Consider the following 25,218-nt stretch of genomic DNA (forward strand, 5'->3'; position numbering starts at 1 on the left):
AAATCAGTGGTTAAGTTGTATTTACAACACTGTTCCAGAACAGTTCAACCCAAATATTCAGATGTGTGCAGCGCATTTTATGGAGGACTGTGTCCTGATCCTGGGAGAGTAGACTACAATGCCGGCTGTTCTGACTCTCAGACTGTAAGGACGTTTTTTATATTTAAAGAGTTTTTATATTTAAAGAATTTGCCACTGATAATTCAAACGTGAGTTTTGAGCAGTGTAGAGTAGCACTTGTTTGTCATTTCTCCGATCACAAATGCAGACAGAGTTTTATATTTACGCGGCGTGATGCAACGCAACGCGTAAAAAGACAGTATAAGTCATTATAATCAGTAATTATGTCTCCACTGGATGCAACAAATGCCTCGTTTATAATGGGTTTTAATGTTTTTGTCTCGTCGCTCCGGGACACGGCATCACAGTATGTGAGGGACGTAACATTTCCGTCTCACGCTTGAGGTATTCGGCCAATCACAACGCACTGGATAGCTGGCCAATCAGAGCACACCTCGCTTTTCAGATCGATGAGCTTTGTAAAAATCGACGCGTTTCAGAAAGGCGGGGCACAGAGGAGAAACAATAATGTACAGTATGTGGAAAATAATGAGTTTTTTTTACTTTAAACCGCATAAACACATTTCATTACACCAAATACACAAAATAATGTTCTTTTTAGCAGCATCATATGACCCCTTTAAAACACTTTAAAATGCCTGTTTGTCACTACATAGAAACATCAAACCAAGTGGCATCTGCAGACAAATTAGCTGGAGCTTTTCTCTGAACAATCTTTCATTTTTTCTTTTGCCCTTACCTTATTAACCAAGTGGTCCTAAGATCATAGTGTAGGAATGTGTTTCCCTTCAAGAGCCCACAGGTGTAGTAGTAGTCAAGAAACCACGTGTCTAGTTTCCACATGAAATATGAACACGAGCCACTAACGTCTGACAACCGTAAGGTGTCTAAATGCTGTTCTAAAATGTGCATGAGCTATATTTATATAAAATAAATTCCACTTGGTTCGATATCTTGTGTCTAAAACGATGACAGCTGCCAACTCTCAAGCATTCAGCGTGAGACTGACGCACTTGACACTGTTTTCGCGCCACATCTACATTTTCGCACACAGTGCCACACACGATCAACCAAAACTTATAGGCAACATCATTTTTTTCTGTGTGTGTCTAAATTAGTACTAAAGCATATATATAATGTATTAAATTATAATAAATTATCATTTAAATTGACTAAAATGTTTTTGCCTGAAATGACTGAAAATGAGTTTGACCAATAGCGTGCAGGCACTGCACATTATCAACCAATCCAATCGTGGCATGCAAGAAGGCGGGATCTACAGATAATGGTCAATGCAATGCAAATACTTGTAAATTTAATGAATGAGGAGTGTAGAAAGAACCTTAATGAGGAAAACAAGGACAAAATCCGGACATTTTATGCATTTGTAGAAATACAGGCCAGGACATGGGTATGGTCAACCTAATTTATATCATTCATATATGTGACCCTGGACCACAAAACCTGACATAAGAGTACATTTTTGTACTTGTATTGCATACATCATCTGAAAGCTGAATAAATAAGCTTTCCATTGATGTATGGTTTGTTAGGACAGGACAATATTTGGCTGAGATACAACTATTTGAAAATCTGGAATCTGAGGGTGCAAAAAAATCGAAATATTGAGAAAATCATCTTTAAAGTTGTCCAAATGAAGTTCTTAGCAATGCATATTACTAATCAAAAATTAAGTTTTGATATATTTACGGTAGGAAATGTACAAAATATCTTCAAGGAACATGATCTTTGCTTAATATCCTAATGATTTTTGGCATAAAAGAAAAATCTATAATTTTGACCCATACAATGTATTTTTTGGCTATTGCTACAAATATACCCCAGCGACTTAACACTGCTTTTGTGCTGCAGGGTCACATTTGTGAGGTACAAAAAGCAAGCCGGATCTTCAGTCAGCACTCTCTTGAAATGTTTATACATTATAGATTTTTATTGTTTGGGAAATGAAGATTTATTTCTGGAAAACAGTTCCATTTATTCGAATTACCTTTAAATGTAATTATAATTGCTTTGGATAAATGACGAGGTGTTTCACACGAAATAAATAAACATAAACTGTTATGTTAAGAGTTATTAGGCCAAGAGCAAAGTCAGCAAAGTGCACTGATCACACAGGAAACTGCTCAGAGCATTTCAAGAAAAAGAGATAAGAATCACAATGCAAAGCCACATCTGAGCAAGAACTGTACTACTCTGCTGACTAAAAATGCTGAAGCATGATTGCATTGACTGTTATTAAATACATAGAGACACTTATTTTTTCCAGTCAACAAATGTTATAAATTATTTGGAAAAAAAGAAAATACAAGTATTTCTTATTACTCCGTCGCCTGTATTACAAATACTGTCTAAATGTTGTGTGCAGTTTTTTCTGTGCTTGTTTTAACAGATACGATCTAGTTTTCTCCTGAAGTCCTGAAGCTGAGATACAGGTTTCATCAAATGGTGCATTACTTACTTTACCACGGTTTAACTTTCAAACAGACTCATTCAGGTCATTCGTATGCATATGACTAGTCAGTTTAGAGTAAAACTAGATCACAAACAGCTCAGTTTACTCAAGTTTTTAAACCAAAGTGTGCATGTGTGCGCGTTTATATATATATATATATATATATATATATATATATATATATATATATATATATATGTGTGTGTGTGTATATATATATATGTAGCTTGATTTACTAGCAAGTACCATTTTATTTTTTCTACTTCAAAATGTCACTTAATTCAACATGTTCACTGAAAAAAAAACATTCACTCAGAAATTGATGGTGAATTTCATAAATAATTACACATAAATTAGTGCTGTCAAACGATTAATCTTGGTTAATCGCATCCAAAATAAAAGTTTTTGTTCACATAATACATGATGAGTGTGTACTTTGTATATTTATTATATATATAAATATATATATATAAAACACACGCATGTATATATTTAAGAAAAATATGTTATGTTTATATATTGAATATATTTAAATAAAATATAAATTATATGAATATATATATGTATGTATGTGTGTGTGTGTGTGTGTGTGTGTGTGTGTGTGTGTGTGTCTGTGTATACACACACACACGTTTTTTTTTTTTTACGTGTACTGGCATCATTTCATGTCAACAGAATAAACACATGGGTAAATTAGATTATATTTAATAATGCAGTTTCTCTTTCTTTACAAAAAACCTGAAGGCACAAAAAACTTTTTTTTGATGGTCCATCAACAGATATTCTACTGACTATAAGTAACTTTGCAAGTGCATGTCAACTTATTCTACTAACCCAAACCTAACAGTCTACTAATACAATAATGGGAGTTAGTTGACATGCAGTTGCAAAGTAACTTATAGTTAGAATGTTTAAAAAGTGTGAAAAGTGAAAGTGACGTGACATGTGGCCAAGTATGGTGACCCATACTAGGAATTAGTGCTCTGCATTTATCCCATCCAAAGTGCACACACACACCGTGAACACACACCCAACACATAAATGGCTGCCCACTGTGCTGCGGCGCCTGAGGAGCAGTTGAGGGTCCGGTGCCTTGCTCAAGGGCACCTCAGTCGTGGTATTGAAGGTGGGAGAGAGCGCTATACATTCACTCCCTCCACCTACAATCCCTGCCGGTACGAGACTCGAACCCACAACCTTTGGGTACAGAGTCCGACTCTCTAACCATTAGGCCACGACTTCCCTTTTATATAGAAGTTTAAGTATTAAAATAAAAGCATCCATGAAAATGTATTTCATCACACATTTACAAAAAAATAAAGTTTGAATTACTTAATGCAAGCCTTTATAAACTGAGTTACACTTCTCTTTAGTGTGCTTGAATGAATGAATGCAATAATATTTGAAAACTCTCATTCTTCATTTTCACAAGTAATGGCATGTTTCATGAAGCTGAGGATGTGTGACAGCAGGTGTCAAACTGAACATGTAGAGGGACAATGGAGCGACAGCACCCTCTGCAGATACACCATCATCTTCAGCACTGGATTTATTAAAAAATACAAATCTTTAAAGGGATTATATGCTTATACAAGCAGACAGAATGTTTATCATTATTTCCATGTTATAGAAAATAACTGATAAATAGCCGACGGAGAAGCTGCTTACTGCAGAGCAAATGGGTGGAGCTTACATGTAGCTCCGCCTCACAATACATCCAGCAAAAATTCCAAAAATGTTCTGTTAATTTAAATTCTGAAAAGCTTGAAGTGCTAAAGAAAACATTTTTAAAAGATCCTCTGAAGTAAAGTTTAAAAGAAAAAAAAATCAAAGTAAGATTTGGAAATACTGTGAGCTTATTTTTGTGCATAAAAGCGTACACAATCATTACACACACACACGCAAAATCAATCATTACACACACACACACACACACACAAAACATACTCTTTCAGAGATGGTACACTTGCAGCAAAGTTGTCAACAAGGTTAAATTGTGTTATTATACTATGATAGTGTTACTTAATATTTAGATTTTTTGGTTTCATTTCTATTTTTGTTATGAGCTTTTGTCGTTTATATATTGATTTAAAGGTGGCATAGTATGCCCCTTTTTACAATATGTAATATAAGTCTCTGGTGTCCCCAGAACGTGTCTGTGAAGTTTCAGCTCAAAATACTCCACAGATCATTTATTATATCATTTTGAAAATGCCTATTTTGAGTGGAAGCAGAAACACGCTGTTTTTCGGGCCTGTTTCTTTAAATGCAAATGAGCTGCTGCTCCCCACCCTCTTTTCCAGAATAGAGCTGCGCCTTTACTGCTCGGACCTGCTAAAAACATCTGTTTTGGTTCTGATTATCATGTTTATCGAGCTGAAATCATGCGTTTTAAACCATATGAGTTTAAACTTCTGATATACGGTTTTCTGAGCGCACACATCCGAAGCACACGCACAGAAAGCGGCTGTCACAGCATGTGAGTACTAAACTAAGTTCTCATTCACACACACGTGAAATCAAAATGATGGCGCTATGGGTGTAAACTCACAGATTAAGGGGCGAGTTTACAGTAATGAGATCCCTTTGCCACGTCACCAAGGGAGCGAAATCAGATGCGCTCGTTTTCTCAGACACTTGCAGAAAAAGGCTTCCCAAAACAAAGTTACTGGGTTAATCTTTTTCACGTTTCCTTGGTTGGTAGATGCACCGGGGACCTGATTATAGCACTGAAAACCTGGAAAAATCAGATTTTCATGATATGTCACCTTTAAGAGATAACTATTTTATGGCAATACAGCTCATATGCAGTATATTTCAGCTTTAATTTTAGTATTCTAAACTACTCTAAACTTAAACATTATTTCAGTTAGTTGCCCAGGATACATTTCTCATTTACGTTTTTTTTTTTTTTTTTTTTATCTAATATGTTTGCTTTATTTTAATTTGCCTTTATTTCAATTTAAAAAAAATCAGTAAACAATAACAGTATTGCCATGAACTAGTTCTCTCTTTTAGTTTGTATCAAATGACTAAAAACTATTTAAATCTAAAAATAAAGGGAAACAAAAGCCCTCAACAAAATTTCCAATATAGACAGATAATGCTTAAAAAATTACAATAAAAATTAAAAATAAACATGAAGATCAGACAGTAACCATAGGGTCTATATATGGCACATGATGGAAAAACTCAGATCATTTTGATGCTAGTTGGCTTGTTTTTGGATTGGAGAGGAGTTTCTCAAAATTCCCTTTTTCATGACATGGTAACAGTCTAGAAATAATAAACAACAGAAACAACAATACATTCCCTCTCTTCTTGTTCTTTTGTTCATATTTATCCAGGGTTAATTGAGACATTTTATGCAAAGTCATCTCAAATGGCAAAAAAAGTGTCAAAGCACCCTAATTAATGAACGAAGTCATCTAAATAAAACGGTAACCTGTCATTATTTTCCCAAAATGCTAAATGTGACCTAGATAAAGGTGCTGACATGCGATGCTGTGGCACAGCTTGATAAAGCAATCGTCTGTTGTGGTTGTGTGATGTCTTCATTGGTTCATTTACATCACTGTACGTGTATACTGTCTGTCTGTCCATCCTCCAAGGACGAAAGAAGGTCAAAGGGATGTGGCAAACAGTTACTTTAGAAACTAACTGATGATGAAGTCTTGACAACAATCTGAGATAATCTGCACTCGTGTTGCATTAATGGAATCTGTTGCTACAACACTGGACAGAATTAGTGTCTAATTTAAGACAAATGACTAATAAATAGTGACTGCGGCAGTCAGGGTGATTCCCTTCATAGGCATTACACTTTAGCATTATTATTATTAATGTTATTTTTATAAGTAATGCCTGATGGTCCCAGGAGTCTTTTAAGTTCAAGCACAGTGAGCTAATAGTGTCTCTCTCCTCCATTTTAAGGGGATGCTCAACATTATCGCGATTCTCTGAAATCTCTATTAGTGATTATGGGGGTGTGCAAGCATTTCGGGATTTTTTTCTTTGACGTGTAATCAGCTGAATCAAGGTTGTGGAGGAGAATGTCACTTCCTCTGTCAGCTCTATAAGAAGACTGATCAGTGCTGAAGCTATGAAGACCATCTCAGCAACTGCAGACCTAGGAATCAATACAACCAACATGAGGACTTTAATGCTCTTGGTGCTGACAATTGTAGCGGTCACTGGATTAAGACGACGTAAAGCGAGAGAAAAGCTCCTAGAAGAAATCATGGAGGATGTGGACGTGATGCTAAAACAAAGATCAAAGATGGTAAGAACTGAAATTGTATTTCATCTGAAGAGCCAAACTGTTTTTTTTTCTTTCTCTAACAAACTTCATACTTTCTTACACAGAATCTCAACCAATTTGTAAAAGACGTATTGCCGTCGGCGGGCTGCTCAGTAAGTTGAATTTTATATCACAGTTTTTGAGAACATACTTGATTTCATTATCATTCATTGCATATGGTTACACAGCAGAAACACCTTTGCCAAGCAGCAATGGTTATGATGAACACAAATCTAAAATTCAGCATGCTACACAGGCGACTGTTTGCCTATGCTAATTATTCAGGGGTAAGTCATCTCACAATATTCATTTGTTGAATTAGATGATAAACAATGTGATTACTATACTGTGTCTGTATTATTAGAGTATCATTCTGTGTGAAAAGCCAATGCTATATTATCGGCATGATTCTTACACTTTAGAAATTATCAAATGTCATTTCCATTTTTCCACTACTATCGGTTATTTCTGCCCCACTAGTATCAGCAAACTGAAGCGCAAAGCTTGTCTGACTGACTTAACCAAGCTTAACTTAGCTTAACATATCTAACGACTGATTTAACTAAGTCCAGCTTGACTTAACCAAGCTTAACATAACTAACGACAGACTTAACTAAGCTTGACTTAACCATGCTTAACATAACTAATGACAGAATTAACTAAGCTTAACATATCTAACGACTGACTTAACTAAGCTTGACTTAACTAAGTCCAACATAACTAAGCTTGACTTAACCATGCTTAACATAACTAACAACAGAATTAACTAAGCTTAACATATCTAACGACTGACTTAACTAAGCTTGACTTAACCAAGCTTAACATAACTAACGACAGACTTAACTAAGCTTGACTTAACCAAGCTTAACAAAACTAACGACAGACTTAACTAAGCTTAACATATCTAACGACTGACTTAACTAAGCTTGACTTAACTAAGTCCAACATAACTAAGCTTGACTTAACCATGCTTAACATAACTAACGACAGAATTAACTAAGCTTAACATATCTAACGACTGACTTAACTAAGCTTGACTTAACTAAGTCCAACATAACTAAGCTTAACATAACTAACGACAGACTTAACTAAGCTTAACTTAACTGACTACTGATTCAATTAAGATTTTCACAGGATTCCGGACTGAACAGTGGCACATGCAGAGGAAATAATACAATATAGTTACTAATAATCAGTTTAAATAACATCTGTTTTACAGCCTCAGAGAATTAGCTATGCCTATGACTTTAGATTTATAGACTGACTTTAGACTCTTTTTTTCTCTCCACAGCACTGCAGCGTTCCAGCTTCAGAGGAACACAGAATGGAAGTTTTTCTGACAAAAATCCAAAAATGCTGCCAAGAACTATACTCTAAACTCAAGCATAAAAGACACGTGAAATGACTCTAGACTTACTTCTTAGGAACACAATACTATATTTTTGTATTAAATTTAACATTAATATTAAATTATTTTGTATTAAATACATTTAGGTATTTGCTCATATTTATATATTTATTGTATTTATGAATAAAAGTATTCTAAACTGATTTTTTTGTTTGTTGTTTTTGAAATGTGAAATTATTATTAATAAAAAACACTACTATTTTTACTTTGTAAAATAATTTAATAATTTAAAGAGGAGTACAGTGGGGGGAAAAAAATGAAAAATGTAAAAAAAAATATTACATAAGACTAATGGTTTACTACAGTGCACATTGGAAATACATTACAATAAGAGTAAACTGAGCTAATGGCACCACAGCCAGGGGAACATGGCATGCACATTCTCACTATATATATATATATATAAAAAAAAAAGTAGCACAGCTTGTGTACACTGAGCTAAAGCAATTGCACGCTGCCAACTGTATAAAACATTAAGATTCGATTAGTTTCTCAATAGCATATTCCCTGATGGCAAGCTCATCTCTTGTGTCGGATCAATAACTCGCTCGCCCCAGCCATCAGTGTAAAGCAGAATATACAGTAACAGTGTTTATGTTAAAGGTGAAATGTGCCTTTTGGAGTATCATTAACAGACATTTTACAGCAAACCATCCTCACCTAAACCCAGCTTTGGAGCAGCTCTGGAGTTCCTGCATATTAACACACTTATGTCAAAGTGCCTTAATGTCACAACAATCAGTATTTCCTAAGACATATACTGGACTGGCCTTAAAAATGCACAAAATATGGTGGTCTTCATCAGACGCAAGGCTCACTGCAGCAGGGATTCAATCGCAGCCTCTGGTTTGGAGGAACGTTTCCTAAAAACAATGAGATTGGGGAAAAAAGACATTTAGACAAAAATATATGCACATGACAAAAATGACATCATTTAGATGATCTAAAGAGGTTTGCATTTACATATTCAATTCATAATTGCTGAAATTGTTCAAAAGTGACAGACATTTATAATGTTACAAAAGATTTCCGTTTCAAATAAATACTGCTCTTTCTTATGAACTTTCGATTCATCAAAGTGTCCTGAAAAAAAATATATATATCTTGGTTTTTCACAAAAATATTAAGTGGCACAACTATTTTCAACATTGATAATAATAGTAAATATATTTTTTGAGCAGCAAATATAATAAGCATATTAGAATGATTTCTGAACGATCATGTGACACATGAGTAATGATGCTAAAAATGATATTTATTTAAAACTTATAATTAGCAATAATAATAGTTTTTTTTGGATCAAATATATGCAAACATTGTGAGCATAAGAGACTTAAAAAAAAATAAAAAAATAAAATTCACAACATATAGATGCCAAACTGCAATGAAATGCAGTGATGTTTGACTCAGGATCACTCATGTTCAACTCCAAAGAGACATGCTTTATTATTATTACTACATGAAATAATTAAATATATATATACATAATTTTGGACAATTTTTATATATGCTTATAGTGCCCATTTCAGCAATTACATATACCTGTATACAACATCTAAAATCATACAACTAATTAATGCATCACGTATTAAACTAAACTGAAGGATTATTTAACTGTAACTAGTTGTAACAGTCAGATGCATTTGTGTGTGCAAAGGCGTGAACCAGAAAGTCCAAAAATAAAACAAAGCATCACACCTCACCTACGACCAGTTTTAGGCCTGGACTTTCCACTCTTTGATGTCCGAGGCCTTTCTAGTTTCATTAGGGACTGTCTCATGCTCTCCTCAGTGTAGGCCAGATAAACATGGGACAGGTCCACTTCAAATGGCTGAATCACAAAAGAAGGACAGCAGACAAAAATGAAACATGAACAGGGAGCAGCGTGCATCACGTGTGCCTCAGTAGATCTGAACGGATGCTTACATCTTTTTCTTTCTTGTCCGACACAGGTGTCTGTTTTCTCATGTTGTTGCCGGTGTAGGCCACACATTTCTAAAAAACAGCAAATACATCAGCTGTATTATATATTTTCATTGCACCCAAACATCATGTGCAGAATGAAATGTGTTGAAGACGCTCACCAGCTGCCATTCTCCAATGTCCTCATTCCAGTGCACATAGTTCTCAATCATCTCCTGTACACAACACAACAAAAAAAGATGTTATTTGCATGTTTTAATAGTAGCGCAGCTGAAACGCTGAAATAAATATTAAGCGAAGTTCAGATATTGTGAATGTTCTTTTGAAACTCGTGTTAAACTCTGAGAGTAAATAAGCAAAGGCAGCTCATTATTTCATTGAACTGCATTTGAAATATTCAATTCTTAAAGGGAAAGTTCACTCAAAAATGAAAAGTCTGGTTCCAAACCTGTATGAGTTTCTTTATTCTGCAGAAAAAAAGAATATATTTTAAACAGCTATTTATAATAATATATTTTAACTTTGGTTAGCACTGATTTCCATGGTGCTGACCAAAAAAACACTTAACATCTTCTATGTTTCACAGAACAAAGTAATACGGGTTTGGAACGGCATCAAGAGTAAATGATGACAGAAGGATCATTTATGGGGTGAACTATCTCTTTAAGACTTTCTGTACAGTTAATTTGCTAGCTCAGTTTTGACATTTTCGCCTTTATTGTGCAAGTGCAGCATTTCACACTTTATATTATCAGCAAAAAATATCTGATTAATCAAATCCTGACAAGGGGGAAAAAGCAAAAAATGATTTGCATGCTTATTTATGCAAGTGCTGCATCCTGAAGCGCTGTGTTGGTGCAGGAGAAACAAGAAACAATACTTCAGTGATTAAAACAGGGTTTCTGCAGGTTAAACGAAACATGTACTTGAAGCAGACGACAAAAAAGAAGTTAAAATGAATCAAAATGAAGTGAATTCATAAATAAAAACTTCTAAATATCTGCCAACTGGCTCTGAAAAATTTTCATACCCCACTGACTGATGTTTGTTCTTGTTTTAAACATAAACCAATACTTCAGTGATTAAAACAGGGTTTCTGCAGGTTAAACGAAACATGTACTTGAAGCAGACGACAAAAAAGAAGTTAAAATGAATCAAAATGAAGTGAATTCATAAATAAAAACTTCTAAATATCTGCCAACTGGCTCTGAAAAATGTTCATACCCCACTGACTGATGTTTGTTCTTGTTTTAAACATAAACTGAGTTAAAGACTTAACATTTGCAGCTCAAGTAAATGTATCTTGTTTTAAGGATGTTTTATTAGAAAACAAAAATACAGAGGAAGCCATTAATCTTTGTAACTTCATGAGTTTAAGTCGTTTTGCTATGATTTTGCGACTTTAAACTGGACCATTTTTCCTAAAAAGCCTTAAACTACATTTAGATTAGCTTGACTAAACATTACACAATTCAAGGTAATATGTAAATGTCAGACAAAGACATTTGACATGCACATATGGGAGGGTTTTCCCGTGATCTTGAAAAAGGGTGGTTTAATGAAGCTGAACTAGGAGATCTTTATCAACATGTTTTGATCACTAAGTAATTCCTGTATTTCTGTAGCTATTATTTGATCACTTCACTGTCATTCAAAAACATGCCAACAAGAAAGAATGAGGAGGTTTGTCTAAAGTTTTGGCTGACAGTGCACGTGCATGAGCACAAATACAGACCTGATATTCCTGAGGAATGAAGTTATCAATGATGAGCATCTGTAGCCGCAGCTCTCTGCTCAGCTGCCGGATGTTTTCCAGCAGACCTTCGATCTCTCTGTGATGCTCTTGCTGCAGATCAGCCATCTGAAACAGCAGTCATTCTTACCAGAGTACCAATATAAACTAGTATTGTCTTGTAGTGAACAAATTGGCATTCCAAGGACCAGTTTAATGGCAGGGCCCCTCTCTAACTGGGGGGAGATGTGCCACACTGTGATTGGATCTTGGTGGAGGAACATAAACAAATGTTCGGAACCATCAGATAAGATGCCAAGACAACTGCCAGACACCTCGAGCACTCACGACCACCTAAAAGAGGACTTCTCATTGGACTACGGGTTGACCCTCACCATCACACCCAATCCTAAGGTTTAGGAAAAGACTGCCATATAAATTCCTCCTGATCTCTGGATGCAACAGCAGTGGCCGAAACAAAGAAAGGCCCCAAGATCCAACTCCGTTTATTTGTTTCTACAATTTATTTGGTATCTTCCTTCATATTTAGTGCATATTCATTTATTGGTATCATCACTAGTTGTTGTATTTACTCTTGCATATCTATTGTAGGGCTGGGTAAAAAATATAGATAGCCCGATTTGAATCGATTCTCATTTTTACAAAACTATGATTCTTAAATCCCAAGAATCGATTATTCTAGCCTGTTTTCAGTTAATGGACGGAACATTGAATCCAATAAATAGCAATAAGCATTGTGCGTTGGTACTTGAAACAAAGTCTCAGATTTCAATTTATGTTCATTGTATTGAAGTATTCAAACAATAAATGCCATTTTGGCGCTGAAGTGACAGATCACTGTAGTGCCTCGATCAACAGACGCGGTAGAACTGATCATCTCCTCCACATTAATACCAGTTTCAGCACAAAATAAACATGACTAAACATACAAAGGTAAGTTAAAAGAAAGAGTACAACTTTACAATCCGTATCCCGTCTCATGTAATCGCTCAATCAGTGTTTTAGCCGCGCAAAGACGCCAATATAATGGCTTGTAAACAATGTCACGTAACGTCACATTTACCTCAGAAAAAAACATATTCGGTGATCATAAACTCATTAGTCAGCTAGAAAAATTGTAAAGAGGGGCATTTTGCTAAATATATGCACCATATAACATTCAATATAATTTTTTACTGTTCTTTAATGTTTTGTTTGAATAAATCCGTCCAAGTTTTTATGACTGCCACTATTGAAATGTCTATATTTCAAAAAAACTAACTGAAGTAATTGTAATTTATCTATTATAAAAACTTCATTAAGTGCAATTTAAGCAGTTGTACAGCACAAATCAGTCAATTTTAACCAATATTATAATGTAGTACCAATTGACTCTTTAAAGCATTAGTTGAGAGATTTTTTGTCCTTGATATACATGATACATGATATATATCCAAAATAATCGATATCGAATCGAATCGCAAGCTTGTGAAACCCAGCCCTAATCAATTGTTAATAAATTTCACTAATCTTATTACAATTGTGTCTTCTTTGTGTTGATGATCCAAGGCTCTAGCCATCTAAACCACCAATGTTTCAGATAAATCAGTTGACCAACTCCCTTCAGTTTGTGAATGTCAAATTGTTGAACCGCTTGTGGGGAGCACCCCCACATTGCCAAAGTAACAGTCCTTGACTGGCGCTCTGAACTGAGCCAGGTGGGAATTGGTAATCTGATATACTCATAACCGCACCTCGAGTGACGTGTGACCCAAAAATCACAACGTCTTTGGTGACGTGAGTCTCACTTACTACGGTCTCGATACCAAAAGTTCAGTAGTCGGTTACCAGTACCAGTTAAACTCAACAGTACTCTGCACTATTTTGGTACAATTGCAAAAACGTTTGTAACCATTTTATTTTAATTGTTTTGTTGGTTTTTTTCAAAAAATTTGAAAATAAGAATATGCTATTAATATTTCTAAATACATAATACGTTAAAACATTAGTAAGTAGCCTTCAAATATTGTTTAATTATGTAAACATTGCATTTAAAGATAAAATGAAAGTAATGAAACAACAAAGAAACACATGAATGTCATTAATCCAATTAAAAACCAAACTATCAAGTTCATTGCAAATTATGCATATATATATATATATATATATATATATATATATATATATACACATACACACTAGCAGCAGTGGAAAAGCAGTGGAATACATAAACCTGTAAATAACTGTATACCTGTAAATATTCTGTATGTCGGATATTTCATGTCTGCATGATGCTGACTGGCTGCTATTATTTTCTTTGTTTTTATAAATTTATAGTTAATAATAATCTCCTTGTGTTTCACTTTTAGTCATTTTGAATTTTAATTACCTTTAAACGCTAAACTTTTTTTTAGCATTTTTCTTATATTATTTCTGAACATAGGTTTATGTGCCTTCAAATTTCATGCATCTTTTCTGCAAAGATATTTATCAAGTGATTTGTTTAACATTTACACCATGTGGAACTTCACGTGTGCTGCACTTTCTTCAACTAGACGGTTAATAAAGAAAATGCTACTTGAATCATGTAGCAATTACATTTTTATGTTGACTAGTTCAAGGTACTGCAGAAAGGCTGGTATCGATACGTTTTTAAAATTATACTTGTACTTTTGACAACACAACTGTGAACTGTGCTATTTGAAAGCTACGTGAAATTTACTGCACCTCCGATTTTGCTGCCATCAACATGGTCCACACTTTCTTCAGTTTCTTGGTCTTGCCTTGAGCTTCTTCCTGTAAACTGGTGTATTTCTCCTCGATGTCCAAGCGCTCTTGCTGTTTAGAGACATTTGCAAACATGAATCACTATGTAATGATAAAACCATACAAGAATATCGGTCAAGCATGAATCCGCTCAGCTCTACCTCCTTTTCTTCCAGTTCTCTCCGGAGCTGCTCGGCCCTCTTCCTCCTCTCCTCCAGTTCATTGTTGGATTCTTCCAGAAGCTTCTCCTGCTCCTCGGCTTTAGCCAGTAAATCAACTCCTCCAACAATAACCCTCTTCTCCAGAGTAGACAGCTTCTCGAGTAGTAAGTGATGCTCCTGTCTGGGATGCAGGAAACAACACAAAGCATGCCATTATTATACTCCTACACTTATACTATATTGGCTCTATATATATATAGATAGACAACAGATCTGTTGGACAGATTCAGTGACTTACTGGGCTTTGAGAAGGTCCTTCTCTCTCTTCTCAAGCTCTGCACGCGCTTTGTTCCTCTCTTCCTCCTCCATGTCCAGTTTGGCCTCCAGTGCTTTCCGCTCCTCTTCGATCTTAGCTTGCATCTCCACCATCTTGTCAGGAGACACCTTCTTCCTCCCTTAGCATGACACAGATATAAAAACAGATAAAAGCCTCAGAAGAAACACTTGTGCATTATGCAAGTGCACAGTAGCAGGAGAAATAATCTTGCATCGTTTGCAAGCTAGCACAGTTAGCAAGCGATCTCTTACCCCACTGAAATACATCCCAGTTTCTCCGTAAGCTGGTGACTGATACTGCTCACAAGGCACCATAAACATTACATCAAGTATTTCCACATATTCCATATGCAATGCTGGGTGGATTACTAACAACTTGTTGTCTGTTACGGATTAAAATTTACATGATGAAAATTTAAGTTAGTAACAATCTGGATTACACACAATAAGGTAATGTAGTCTGATTACTTTTTGATTACTTCTGACCCAACTCGATCATCACATAGACTTGAATGTGATTACTGCATACCATACTAATGGGAAAAACAAAAGAGGGGAAAAAAATGCATTAAATGGCAGGGGTTCATGAAAAAGCTGTAAGGTATTCATGAAAAGTTAATCATTAATAAAATGTCAAAAGTTTGGGAATCCCTACATTACATGAACAAACATTAATAAGCATGCAAAACATGACATTACATGGGCAAATAAAATTTCCAGGTTTTAAATATTTTTGTCCAGACTTCCAATATTAATAATTAGTAAAGGTCATTGCATATGATGAAGACATATTTCACAGCTATGTGTTGGCAGTGTTTAGTAACTTGCATAATGTTTAGTCTCATTTATATGTGGTAGATTCAATTAGAAAGGAAAATTTGAAAGAAAACAAATGAGAACTGGGGTGAATAAAATAATTAAGAATAATTTACTGCTATTGTGTGAATAATATGCAATTATGTAATCCTTAAAAAAAAGTAACTGTAATCAGATTATGAGCATTTTAAAACAATCTAATTACAAGTACCTAATTTTTGGAATCTGATTATGTAATCCAGATTACATGTAATCAGTTACTACCCAGCACTGTAGATTGATGCAATGTTTGCACAGTAAACCTGTTGTGAGCTTTGTTGTTGCAACATTTTTCATGTGAGGTGTCCAAAGGTGGATGACAATGTGATTTATTGTGGTCATATTTGGGTGAATTTCACCAATGAAATGCTTGGGTCTTATATCCACCCAAATAAAAGACAAATTATATTGTGCATTAAGGAAATGGAAATTATATTAGTATCACAAACATGTGGCATTCACTGGTGGCTGCAAAAAATGTCAACAGATTTTACTCATCCTCAATGTTACCTAATCATTGAGGCACTAATACTCCTAAACATTTTGGCAGCTGAATCCCTTCTACCTAAAATATTTACTTTATTTATATTTATATTTATAAGTTAATATTTCAATAATTTAACAACACATTTGCATGTTCACAATTCACTGATGTAGGTTACTGGTGACATTATGTGCATGTAAACACTTTAGTAAGTGTTTTATCTTGAGATTTGGTTTTATTTTACAATTATTTATACATTTTAATGTGCACTAATACTCCTAAACATTTTGGCAGCTGAATCCCTTCTACCTAAAATATTTACTTTATTTATATTTATAAGTTAATATTTCAATAATTTAACAACACATTTGCATGTTCACAATTCACTGATGTAGGTTACTGGTGACATTATGTGCATGTAAACACTTTAGTAAGTGTTTTATCTTGAGATTTGGTTTTATTTTACAATTATTTATACATTTTAATGATTTAATTTATTCTCAGCTTGGCTCACAAACCCTCTGCATTTTCCTCACAAAAATGTAAACATCCTAGCTTAAGAAACCCTATGAAAATACAGGGCTCAGTATTTCTTTCTCACCCAGCTTGACTCATCTGAACAATCTCACCTTCCCCTTGTTTTTCAGAATCTTCAGATTTTAAATTATTTTACATTAAAACCCATTTTAAAATGAAAACAGGTAACTTGGCAGGTTTTATACATTTTTGATGGTTAGCAAGAAGCTTTAATGATCTCAGAGCAGTTGTGACTGAGGGAGGAACAGGAAAATAAGATGCCAAACTGAGCTGTAATTAGCTTGGAGATCAACTAGACACATTAGAGATCGTCTAGGTTACTTGTGTAACCCTTGTTCCCTGAAGGAGGGAACGGAGACGTTACGTCAGTGACTGACGAATTGGGATCTTGCCCGACAGCCCAATCACCTTCGAGTGTTAACTAAACAAGCCAATGATTGCGGGCAGAGCTGCATGGCAATCGCGCGCTCGACCGGAGGGATGTTCACATACCCTTGGGCCGCCCCCCCCGTCAACGGTGGTGAGGACGGAGGAGGCACCAAGTCTGTTTCGGGCAGAAAAAGGTGCCTTCCAAGACTTAGTAACCTCCTCATGCACTTCCGGGAAGAATGGAACCGTAGGCGGCTGCCGACGCCCGGCCTGCGCCCCCAGGAACCAATCATCCAGCCTCGAGCGTTCGGGAGAAGGCGGAGGCCTCCAGTGCAGCCCGCCGAGGTTTCAGCAGCCTGGATGGCAACCCCCGCTGATACGCCGTCACACCAACGCCAGCTGTTTCTCTCGAACACTCGCGGAGATTCATCCTGTAGAAGGCTCGGCTCCTCAGCGAAAAGCTGATGTGTGTTTGCACGTGCTCTCCTTTTATACCCGCGCTGCGGGGCGGGGTGCGCGTGGCGAAACACGCACGCCAACTGTCATTGGCTTGTTTAGTTAACACTCGAAGGTGATTGGGCTCTCGGGCGAGATCCCAATTCGTCAGTCACTGACGTAACGTAGAACGTGACTGACTGAATGGGAACTGACAATATCCACTGTCAGTGATTGAATTAAAGGTGCTGTATGTAATTGCTAATGGCTGACAGCTACTAAAAAGTCCAAATTCTAAATATTGGAAAGAGTTATTTCTCCCACCCCTCCTTCTCAGACTCGACACTCACATGGGTTGCCAGATTGAGGACGAGAAACAGGAATGAGAGCAATTGACAATGGAAGACGATGAGCCTTACACTAAGTTAATGAGTTGATTTATTGTGTTTTAATGTTCCTCTGGTCACAGAGCTTTTTAGATGGACGCCGAGGCTTTTTAGGTCGGGTTGAATCTGCGATCTCTGACTCAGTTAATTTGCTGGCTTCCATGGCTGCAATACGCTGTGTTTTCCACCAACTGGCAACCTGGGGTGTCGAAATACTATTGGTTAAACTGGCAGTGGGTGGAGTCACATAGACCAAAACAAAAACAGACATTCCGACACGGAACGCACATTTCAAAGTAGAATAACTGACTGTAGCATGATTTTCAGATAAAACAAGCATGTGAACTTAGCATGTTTCCTAAATATCTGCAAACATTTTAGTAATTTTATGCTTTAGTACCATCCAAAAAAATACATACAGCACTTTTAAATTTCACACACCTAATTTTAAAACTTAAGAAAGTTTTTGTTCTGTCTAACCATCTCATATGTGAGACAGAAAAACTCTAGTCTATAGTCTGGAGGTGACGTGAGGTTGGGCTGATGAGGAGATTGTAACACCAACCTCTTGTGCACAATGGCGCCGACGCTGATGGCTGCCTCCGTGGCGTGCTCCGCAGTTGTTTTTATGTTTTTGTTAGTTTGTCCTGTCTTTAGTTATATCCCTGCAATCAGTTTCACCAGAGACGAATTGCTGGACATTCGGAAGTACACACCACCCGATATTTCACCGGTTTTCGACTATTCGGATGTTTTGCTGGACATTGTTGTCGGGGGAGCTGTGGCGCTGATCAAACGCTTGACGCGCATCAAACGCTTGACGCGCAGACGGGGGAAGCGAGCCGGCGCGCTCGTCAAGCTCAGACAGCGCGGATTCAGGACGCCGTTGCCTAGCATCCATCTGGCGAACCTCCGCTCTCTACCCAACAAAACTACTTGTTCTATTTTTCATTATCTGTGTTTTTGTTCTGTCACTGTCATTCTGTTACACTGTGGAGCTTCTGTCATGAAAACAAATTCCTCGTATGTGTAAACATACCTGGCAATAAAAACTAATTCATTCATTCATAATTCATTGTGTCTTAAATTTAGAGCAGAGAAGTCACATGGCCAGCACATTGCACAAGAGAGAAAACAGAAGCACATATCATATCATCATCATCTAAATGTCTTTTAACGAAAACGAGGTTTGGGTCTGTGTGAAATAAGACCGCAGACACTGATCATTAGGCTGATGCAGAAAGAAACTGTGAGATGCACCAGAAAGGAAGATGATAAACATGAAGTAATCAGATGCCAGTTTTACTGAAAGAGGTGATGCCTGAACCATTTATAGAGTTCCTGTCGGAAGAAGTGAAGGTGTCCTATATTCAGCTTCTGCTGCGTCACTGAGTCTGCTACCCACTGATTCAAGTTATTACACATCTGTTTTATGCTACTTAAAATAAAGGCTAGACTGCTGAATAATTTAATTTGTGTCGTTTATTAAAAGTTATTAGAAGATGGGTAGATTTTATGATTAGCAGCGGGTGCTGCATTGGAGCTTGAGCATTCAAGATCAATTCAAGTTTTTTTTTTAATGTAATTTATCTAATATGCATCAGACAGTGTGGGCTGAGACTACTATTCAAAAGTTTGAGGTCCATGTGTATTTTGTTTTTTTTTAAGAATTTATTATTTCTGTTCATCAAGGACGCTTTCAATTGATCAAAAGTGACAGTAAAGACATTTATTAACATGAAATATAATATAATATATGAATGCTGTTCTTCTGAACCATTTATTTATCAAAGAATCCTGAAAACTACTGAAAATATCAGTTTCTACAAAAAAAAAATTCAACAAAATACTGTTTTAACATTGATAATAGTAAGAAATGTTTCTTGAGCAGCACATCAGCATATTAGAATGATTTCTGAAGGATCATGTGACACTTTTTGACAACCTTGATCACAGAAATAAATTACATTTTAACATATATATGACCCTGGACCACAAAACCAGTCATAAGGGTCAATATTTTTTAATTGAGATTTATACATCATCTGAAAGCTGAATAAATCAATAGACAATATTTGGCCGAGATACAACTATTTGAAAATCTGGAATCTGAGGGTGCAAAAAAATCTAAATATTGAGAAAATCATCTTTAAAGTTGTCCAAATGAAGTTCTTAGCAATGCATATTACTAATCAAAAATTACGTTTTTATAAATTTACAGTAGAAAATTGTGGAACTTATGAAGCTCAAACTGCTGTCATTAAAGCAAAAGGGGGAAAATCAAATACTCACGACATCCTGAAATTGGCGATAATTTTCCACTTCAGCGTTTTGCTCAAACTGAGGCTGATAATATCATTTTAGCATGACAAAAATTGCATTAACTTGTATTTTCACTAGTGGTCCCAGACTGTTGGACTGTATGTGGGCACAGAGACACACTACAGAGAGTCATTGCCAGGCATTAACTGTTTTGAGTTCATGACGCACAATGAAACTACATGTGTTTGATATGATGGTCTAGACAAGCAAACCAAAGCCACATTGTTTCTTCCTTCACTAATACTCTGATATCCGGCAATTGAAACCTAGATGACATCAGGGTACCTGCACTTTATAAGTTTTTATAAATAATCCTTAAAGTTTAACGTCTTGATGTTTTGCTGTAAAACAGCATTAATGAGCTCAAAGACAAAAACAACAAAATGCTCCTGACTATGAAGACAATCATTTGAAGCAGCTCTTGTGGCTAAAAGCCAAAACCACGGTCTGCATCATCTTTCTAAGAGACCTCTCTGACTAATGTTGCCCAGTCATGAAACGGGAACGATAAGTGGAGATTCATACCTCTTCGTTTCCTGCGTCTCTCGCCTCCATCTTCACCCTCATCCATGTCATCTGATCCACTGCCGTCAGAGCCGGAGATCTCCTCACCTGAGCAGTAAAAAAAATCATAGTACGGAATTGTGTCTCGGTACTAAACATGTATAAATACTCTGCCTCTGTACCTACACTCTAGAGGGCAACCACTGATGCATTTACCCAAAAAAACATTAAGTCATTGGTAACCAAAATAACTTTGTTATCAACAGTCTTCAAAATACCTTCTTTTATGTTCCACAAAAGAAGGTCATTCATTCAGGTTTGAGTTAATGATGGCATAATTAAAAGGTTGGTTCAGTCAAAAATGAAAATTCTGTCATTAATTACTCACCCTCATGTCGTTTCAAACCTGTAAGACCTTCGTTCAGCTGACACAGAACAGCATACGTTGTTTACATCTTTTTTTTTTTCTTTTGCGCACAAAAAGTATTCTCGTAGCTTCTTATAATTGTGGATGAACCCCTGATGTCACATGGATTATTTTTACAGATCTCCTTGCTACGTTTCTGGACTTGGGAACATTTCAGTTGCGTTGCTGTCTATGCAGGGTCAGACAGCTCAGATTCCATCAAAATATCTAAATTTGTGTTCCGAAGATGAACGAAGGTCTTACGGGTTTGAAAAGACATGAGGGTGTGTAATTAATGACAGAATTTTCATTTTTGGGTGAACTAACCCTTTAAATGTAAGTGTTGAGTTTGATCTGATTCTGATATCTAATGATACAAATGTACAAAAAGATTTTATAGATAGTTTATACTTTTTATTATGTCCATAAATGGACCAAGGTGAACATATTTCGACAGGCTGTAATCCCTGAGTTCTGCTGTGGCTTTATAGGTAATATTTTTGTTGGCAAAACGGAACAAAAACAGACAATATTGTGTTTAAAATGCAACACAATATTAACTTATTATTTACAGAACCGTTGTGTAAAATCACATTTGCACTTGTGCTATTCGGACATAAACAGCACTCATGTGATATTGCTCTCGCTGCTCGTGTGATATCACTTATGTTGGGTGTAACTAATTACTAAGTAATTACTGTAATTTAATTACTTTTCCCTTGAAAAAGTAAAGTAAGGGATTACTCTTATGTAATGATTACTCATTGGTGCTCAGGATCTGCAAATCATTCGCCATCGTCCTATCAGACATTTCTCCTTACTCTGTGTATGTGGTAAGTGAACTTTCATGTACTGTAATGCAACAGGCTATCGCTAGTAAGCGGCTAACCTTTTAGTGGCTCCGTAGAATGCGTTATTTGTTTCACGCTTCGGGCAGACCCCTAAACCCCAGCCCCCCGCCCCCCCTTGTCATCGTCCATCACGATGTTTCACTGTAGACATCGTACGATGCCAATTTGGTAGACATCGCCCAACTCTAATCAAGTAAATAATAAATATTTGTAAAATGGCACAGTTTTTTAAATATCTGAAAGTACAGATATTTTTTAATATCTTAACATCAGTCAGTCAAGCATTATAATATGATGATCAAGAATTATTTAATGATAGAACTTTAGTAATTAGAATTAAAACTTGATAACCATGTTTGAATGCATATTAGTAATTTTAACTGAACATTTTAACTGGACTGGTGATGGTGCTTTTTTGGTCATTCAGTCTTTCTGGGGAAAAAAATTGGGAAAAAATTAACAAAAATACTGATAATAATGATACGAATTCTACTAAGAACAATGTAAAAACGCACTAAGGATTAATGAGCTGTTGGATTCATGAATGTTAATCAGGTTGTGTGCGTTCGTTCGAACTGATTTGCTGAAATCAAATGAGAGATGATAATAAGTGAGCACCAGCCAATGAGATTGCCGTTTGCGCATTAGTTCCGCCCACTACCGGAGAAAGCGGCAGTTCTTATAAGCTGAAGAATTACAAAGGAACACTGTTATTTTGACAGGAAAATACAACAAAGTACATCGTTGACATGTAGCGCGTCAATTCTCTCTCTCTCGCTGCGTGTGTGTGAGATAAAGCGACGGCGAGTCGTGCACTTCACACTAGAGTTTACGGTACGTCAAATACAGGTGCGCTGCGCATCCATTCAGATGAACTGAAAAATAGCACAGATCGCTCGATGGAGAAACTCTGAAGCGCTCAGGCAATGTGTTCAGTGAGTGAAAATATATCTGTGCTAAACTTATACTTAGCCCGCAACTCACACACTGGCGAGTAAAATCTGAGAATTTATTAGCCATTGGCTAATATTAGACATCATTTAGTCGCCCAGAGTGAAGATTTAGTCGCATATGCAAGTGATTTACTCGCAATGTAGAGGGTTGGAAGAGCAACCCTGACAAAGACACGACACAGCTAAAAACTGATGCGGTGTACCTTCTTCCAGTTTTTTCTTGAGCTCTTCAATTTCCTTCTGAAACTGACGCAGCAGTGCATCCTTGGGGTCCTCATTAATCCTGGCCTTATTCTTGATGTTTTTGGCACGGTTGGCATAACGGAGAGTACTGATGGTTTCATCATAGTTGTAATCTGCTGGGCCGATATTTGCACACTTCAAAAATAAGAGAGAGATAAAACAGAATCATACTGTGTGCACTACTTTCACTGAATCACTGAAATTTTCTGCTGAATTTTAATAAAAACAAGTGGAAAGGTTGGCTAGAAACAATACGCTAGGTTTTACTAGCAAACTAGCAATTCAATTGGGATACTATATAAGCCAAGGCTTGTACGAGTTTACACACTGACTATCGTACCATCATGGTTTTGGAGTTTCCTCCTAGAGAGTCCTGTAAGAGTCGGGTGAGTTTTGAGTTCCTATAGGGCACGTGGGTGCTTTTTCCATCCACGAGTGCAGAGATAACATTTCCCAAGGTGGACAGAGACAGGTTGATTTTTGTAGCCTCTTTAAGACGTTGGCCTGTGGCTCCCGTTTTTCCCTGTCTTTCAGAGCCCTGAGCAACAAAACATTCCCGTCAGTAATGGAAAGAAAACCAAGACGATGTAAATTGCATCCACATGAAGTGGGCCACTTACCGCAAGATCCACCAAGTGAAGCTTTCCCATGCGCACATGTTGATTTCCATCTACACCTTTCTCACTGCACTCAATAGTTATGGTGAAGATAGCATGAGAACGAGAGCTGTGCTCGTTCATATTAGTCGCACCCACAGAACCTAGGCAAGGACAAATAAACACAAGCACAAATGCTGGCCATCTTTAGAGCTTCCTCTCTAGAGAGCACCAAACCCACTGCTTAAGTAATATTCTTGCTCTGATCCAACACATTTTCTATATTGATATTAGAATTATTAATTAAAATATTAAATTATAAATAAAGCAGTCATCCATGTCCATGACAAAACAAGATGCATTTTAAAGACTTTACTGCATGCACTAATAGATTTCAATTAATAAAATAATTCAAATAGACTCACGGTTTTTGTGCCCAAGGGTCATAATCCGGTCCATATCGTCAGCATTGTTTACCACGTATCCAGAAAGATCCTTGATGTAAACTCCTACGTCAGGTCTCTCCTTGACCTGTATTTTGAGTTTAGTATTCATCATTTGCAGAAATTCATTAAGTTGCACAACAAAAGGCATTGCCTTATTTCAAATATTCAAGCTCTAGCTAAGTCAGACTTCCTCAATAACAATGAAACTAAAATGTAACCCTGCAGCACAAAAGCAGTGTTAAATCGCTGGGGTATATTTGTAGCAATAGCCAAATAAAATTGTGTGGGTCAAAATGATAGATTTTACTTTTATGCCAAAAATCATTAGGATATTAAGTAAAGATCATGTTCCATGAAGATATTTTGTAAATTTCCTACCGTAAATATATCAAAACTTAATTTTTGATTAGTAATATGCATTGCTAAGAACTTCATTTGGACAACTTTAAAGATGATTTTCTCAATATTTAGATTTTTTTTGCACCCTCAGATTCCAGATTTTCAAATAGTTGCATCTCGGCCAAATATTGTCCGATCATAACAAACCATATGGAAACCATCAATGGAAAGCTTATTTAAAAAATTGACCCTTATATGTATCTTTGTGGTCCAGGGTCACAAATGAGGTCTTAAAAGGTTACACATTCAAAA

General features: G+C 36.2%; 1 protein-coding gene and 1 long non-coding RNA gene across 2 annotated transcripts in view; one reads left to right on the forward strand and one right to left on the reverse strand.

The window, feature by feature from the left end:
• The first annotated feature begins 6,474 nt into the window (after nucleotides 1-6,474).
• On the forward strand, nucleotides 6,475-7,415 carry LOC107598340 (uncharacterized). Its single transcript, XR_001610552.1, has 3 exons — nucleotides 6,475-6,836; nucleotides 6,920-6,967; nucleotides 7,043-7,415. It is a non-coding gene; the product is annotated as an uncharacterized lncRNA (long non-coding RNA).
• Nucleotides 7,416-8,668: 1,253 nt separating this feature from the next.
• Nucleotides 8,669-25,218, reverse strand: part of LOC107598362 (kinesin-like protein KIF3A) — a 24,718-nt gene continuing 8,168 nt past the window's right edge. The window contains exons 9-17 of the mRNA XM_016289670.1: nucleotides 21,094-21,180; nucleotides 15,143-15,299; nucleotides 14,845-15,025; nucleotides 14,645-14,755; nucleotides 11,921-12,046; nucleotides 10,347-10,400; nucleotides 10,189-10,257; nucleotides 9,966-10,093; nucleotides 8,669-9,125 (exon numbers count right to left, since the gene is read on the reverse strand). Of these exons, the coding sequence (XP_016145156.1) occupies nucleotides 9,077-9,125; nucleotides 9,966-10,093; nucleotides 10,189-10,257; nucleotides 10,347-10,400; nucleotides 11,921-12,046; nucleotides 14,645-14,755; nucleotides 14,845-15,025; nucleotides 15,143-15,299; nucleotides 21,094-21,180 (962 nt within the window). The 3' untranslated portion in view covers nucleotides 8,669-9,076. The remainder of the gene's footprint in view (nucleotides 9,126-9,965; nucleotides 10,094-10,188; nucleotides 10,258-10,346; nucleotides 10,401-11,920; nucleotides 12,047-14,644; nucleotides 14,756-14,844; nucleotides 15,026-15,142; nucleotides 15,300-21,093; nucleotides 21,181-25,218) is intronic.

The sequence above is a fragment of the Sinocyclocheilus grahami genome, unplaced genomic scaffold (assembly GCF_001515645.1).
Source record: "Sinocyclocheilus grahami isolate Dianchi unplaced genomic scaffold, SAMN03320097.WGS_v1.1 scaffold250.1, whole genome shotgun sequence".
NCBI classification, from domain to species: Eukaryota; Metazoa; Chordata; class Actinopteri; order Cypriniformes; family Cyprinidae; genus Sinocyclocheilus; species Sinocyclocheilus grahami.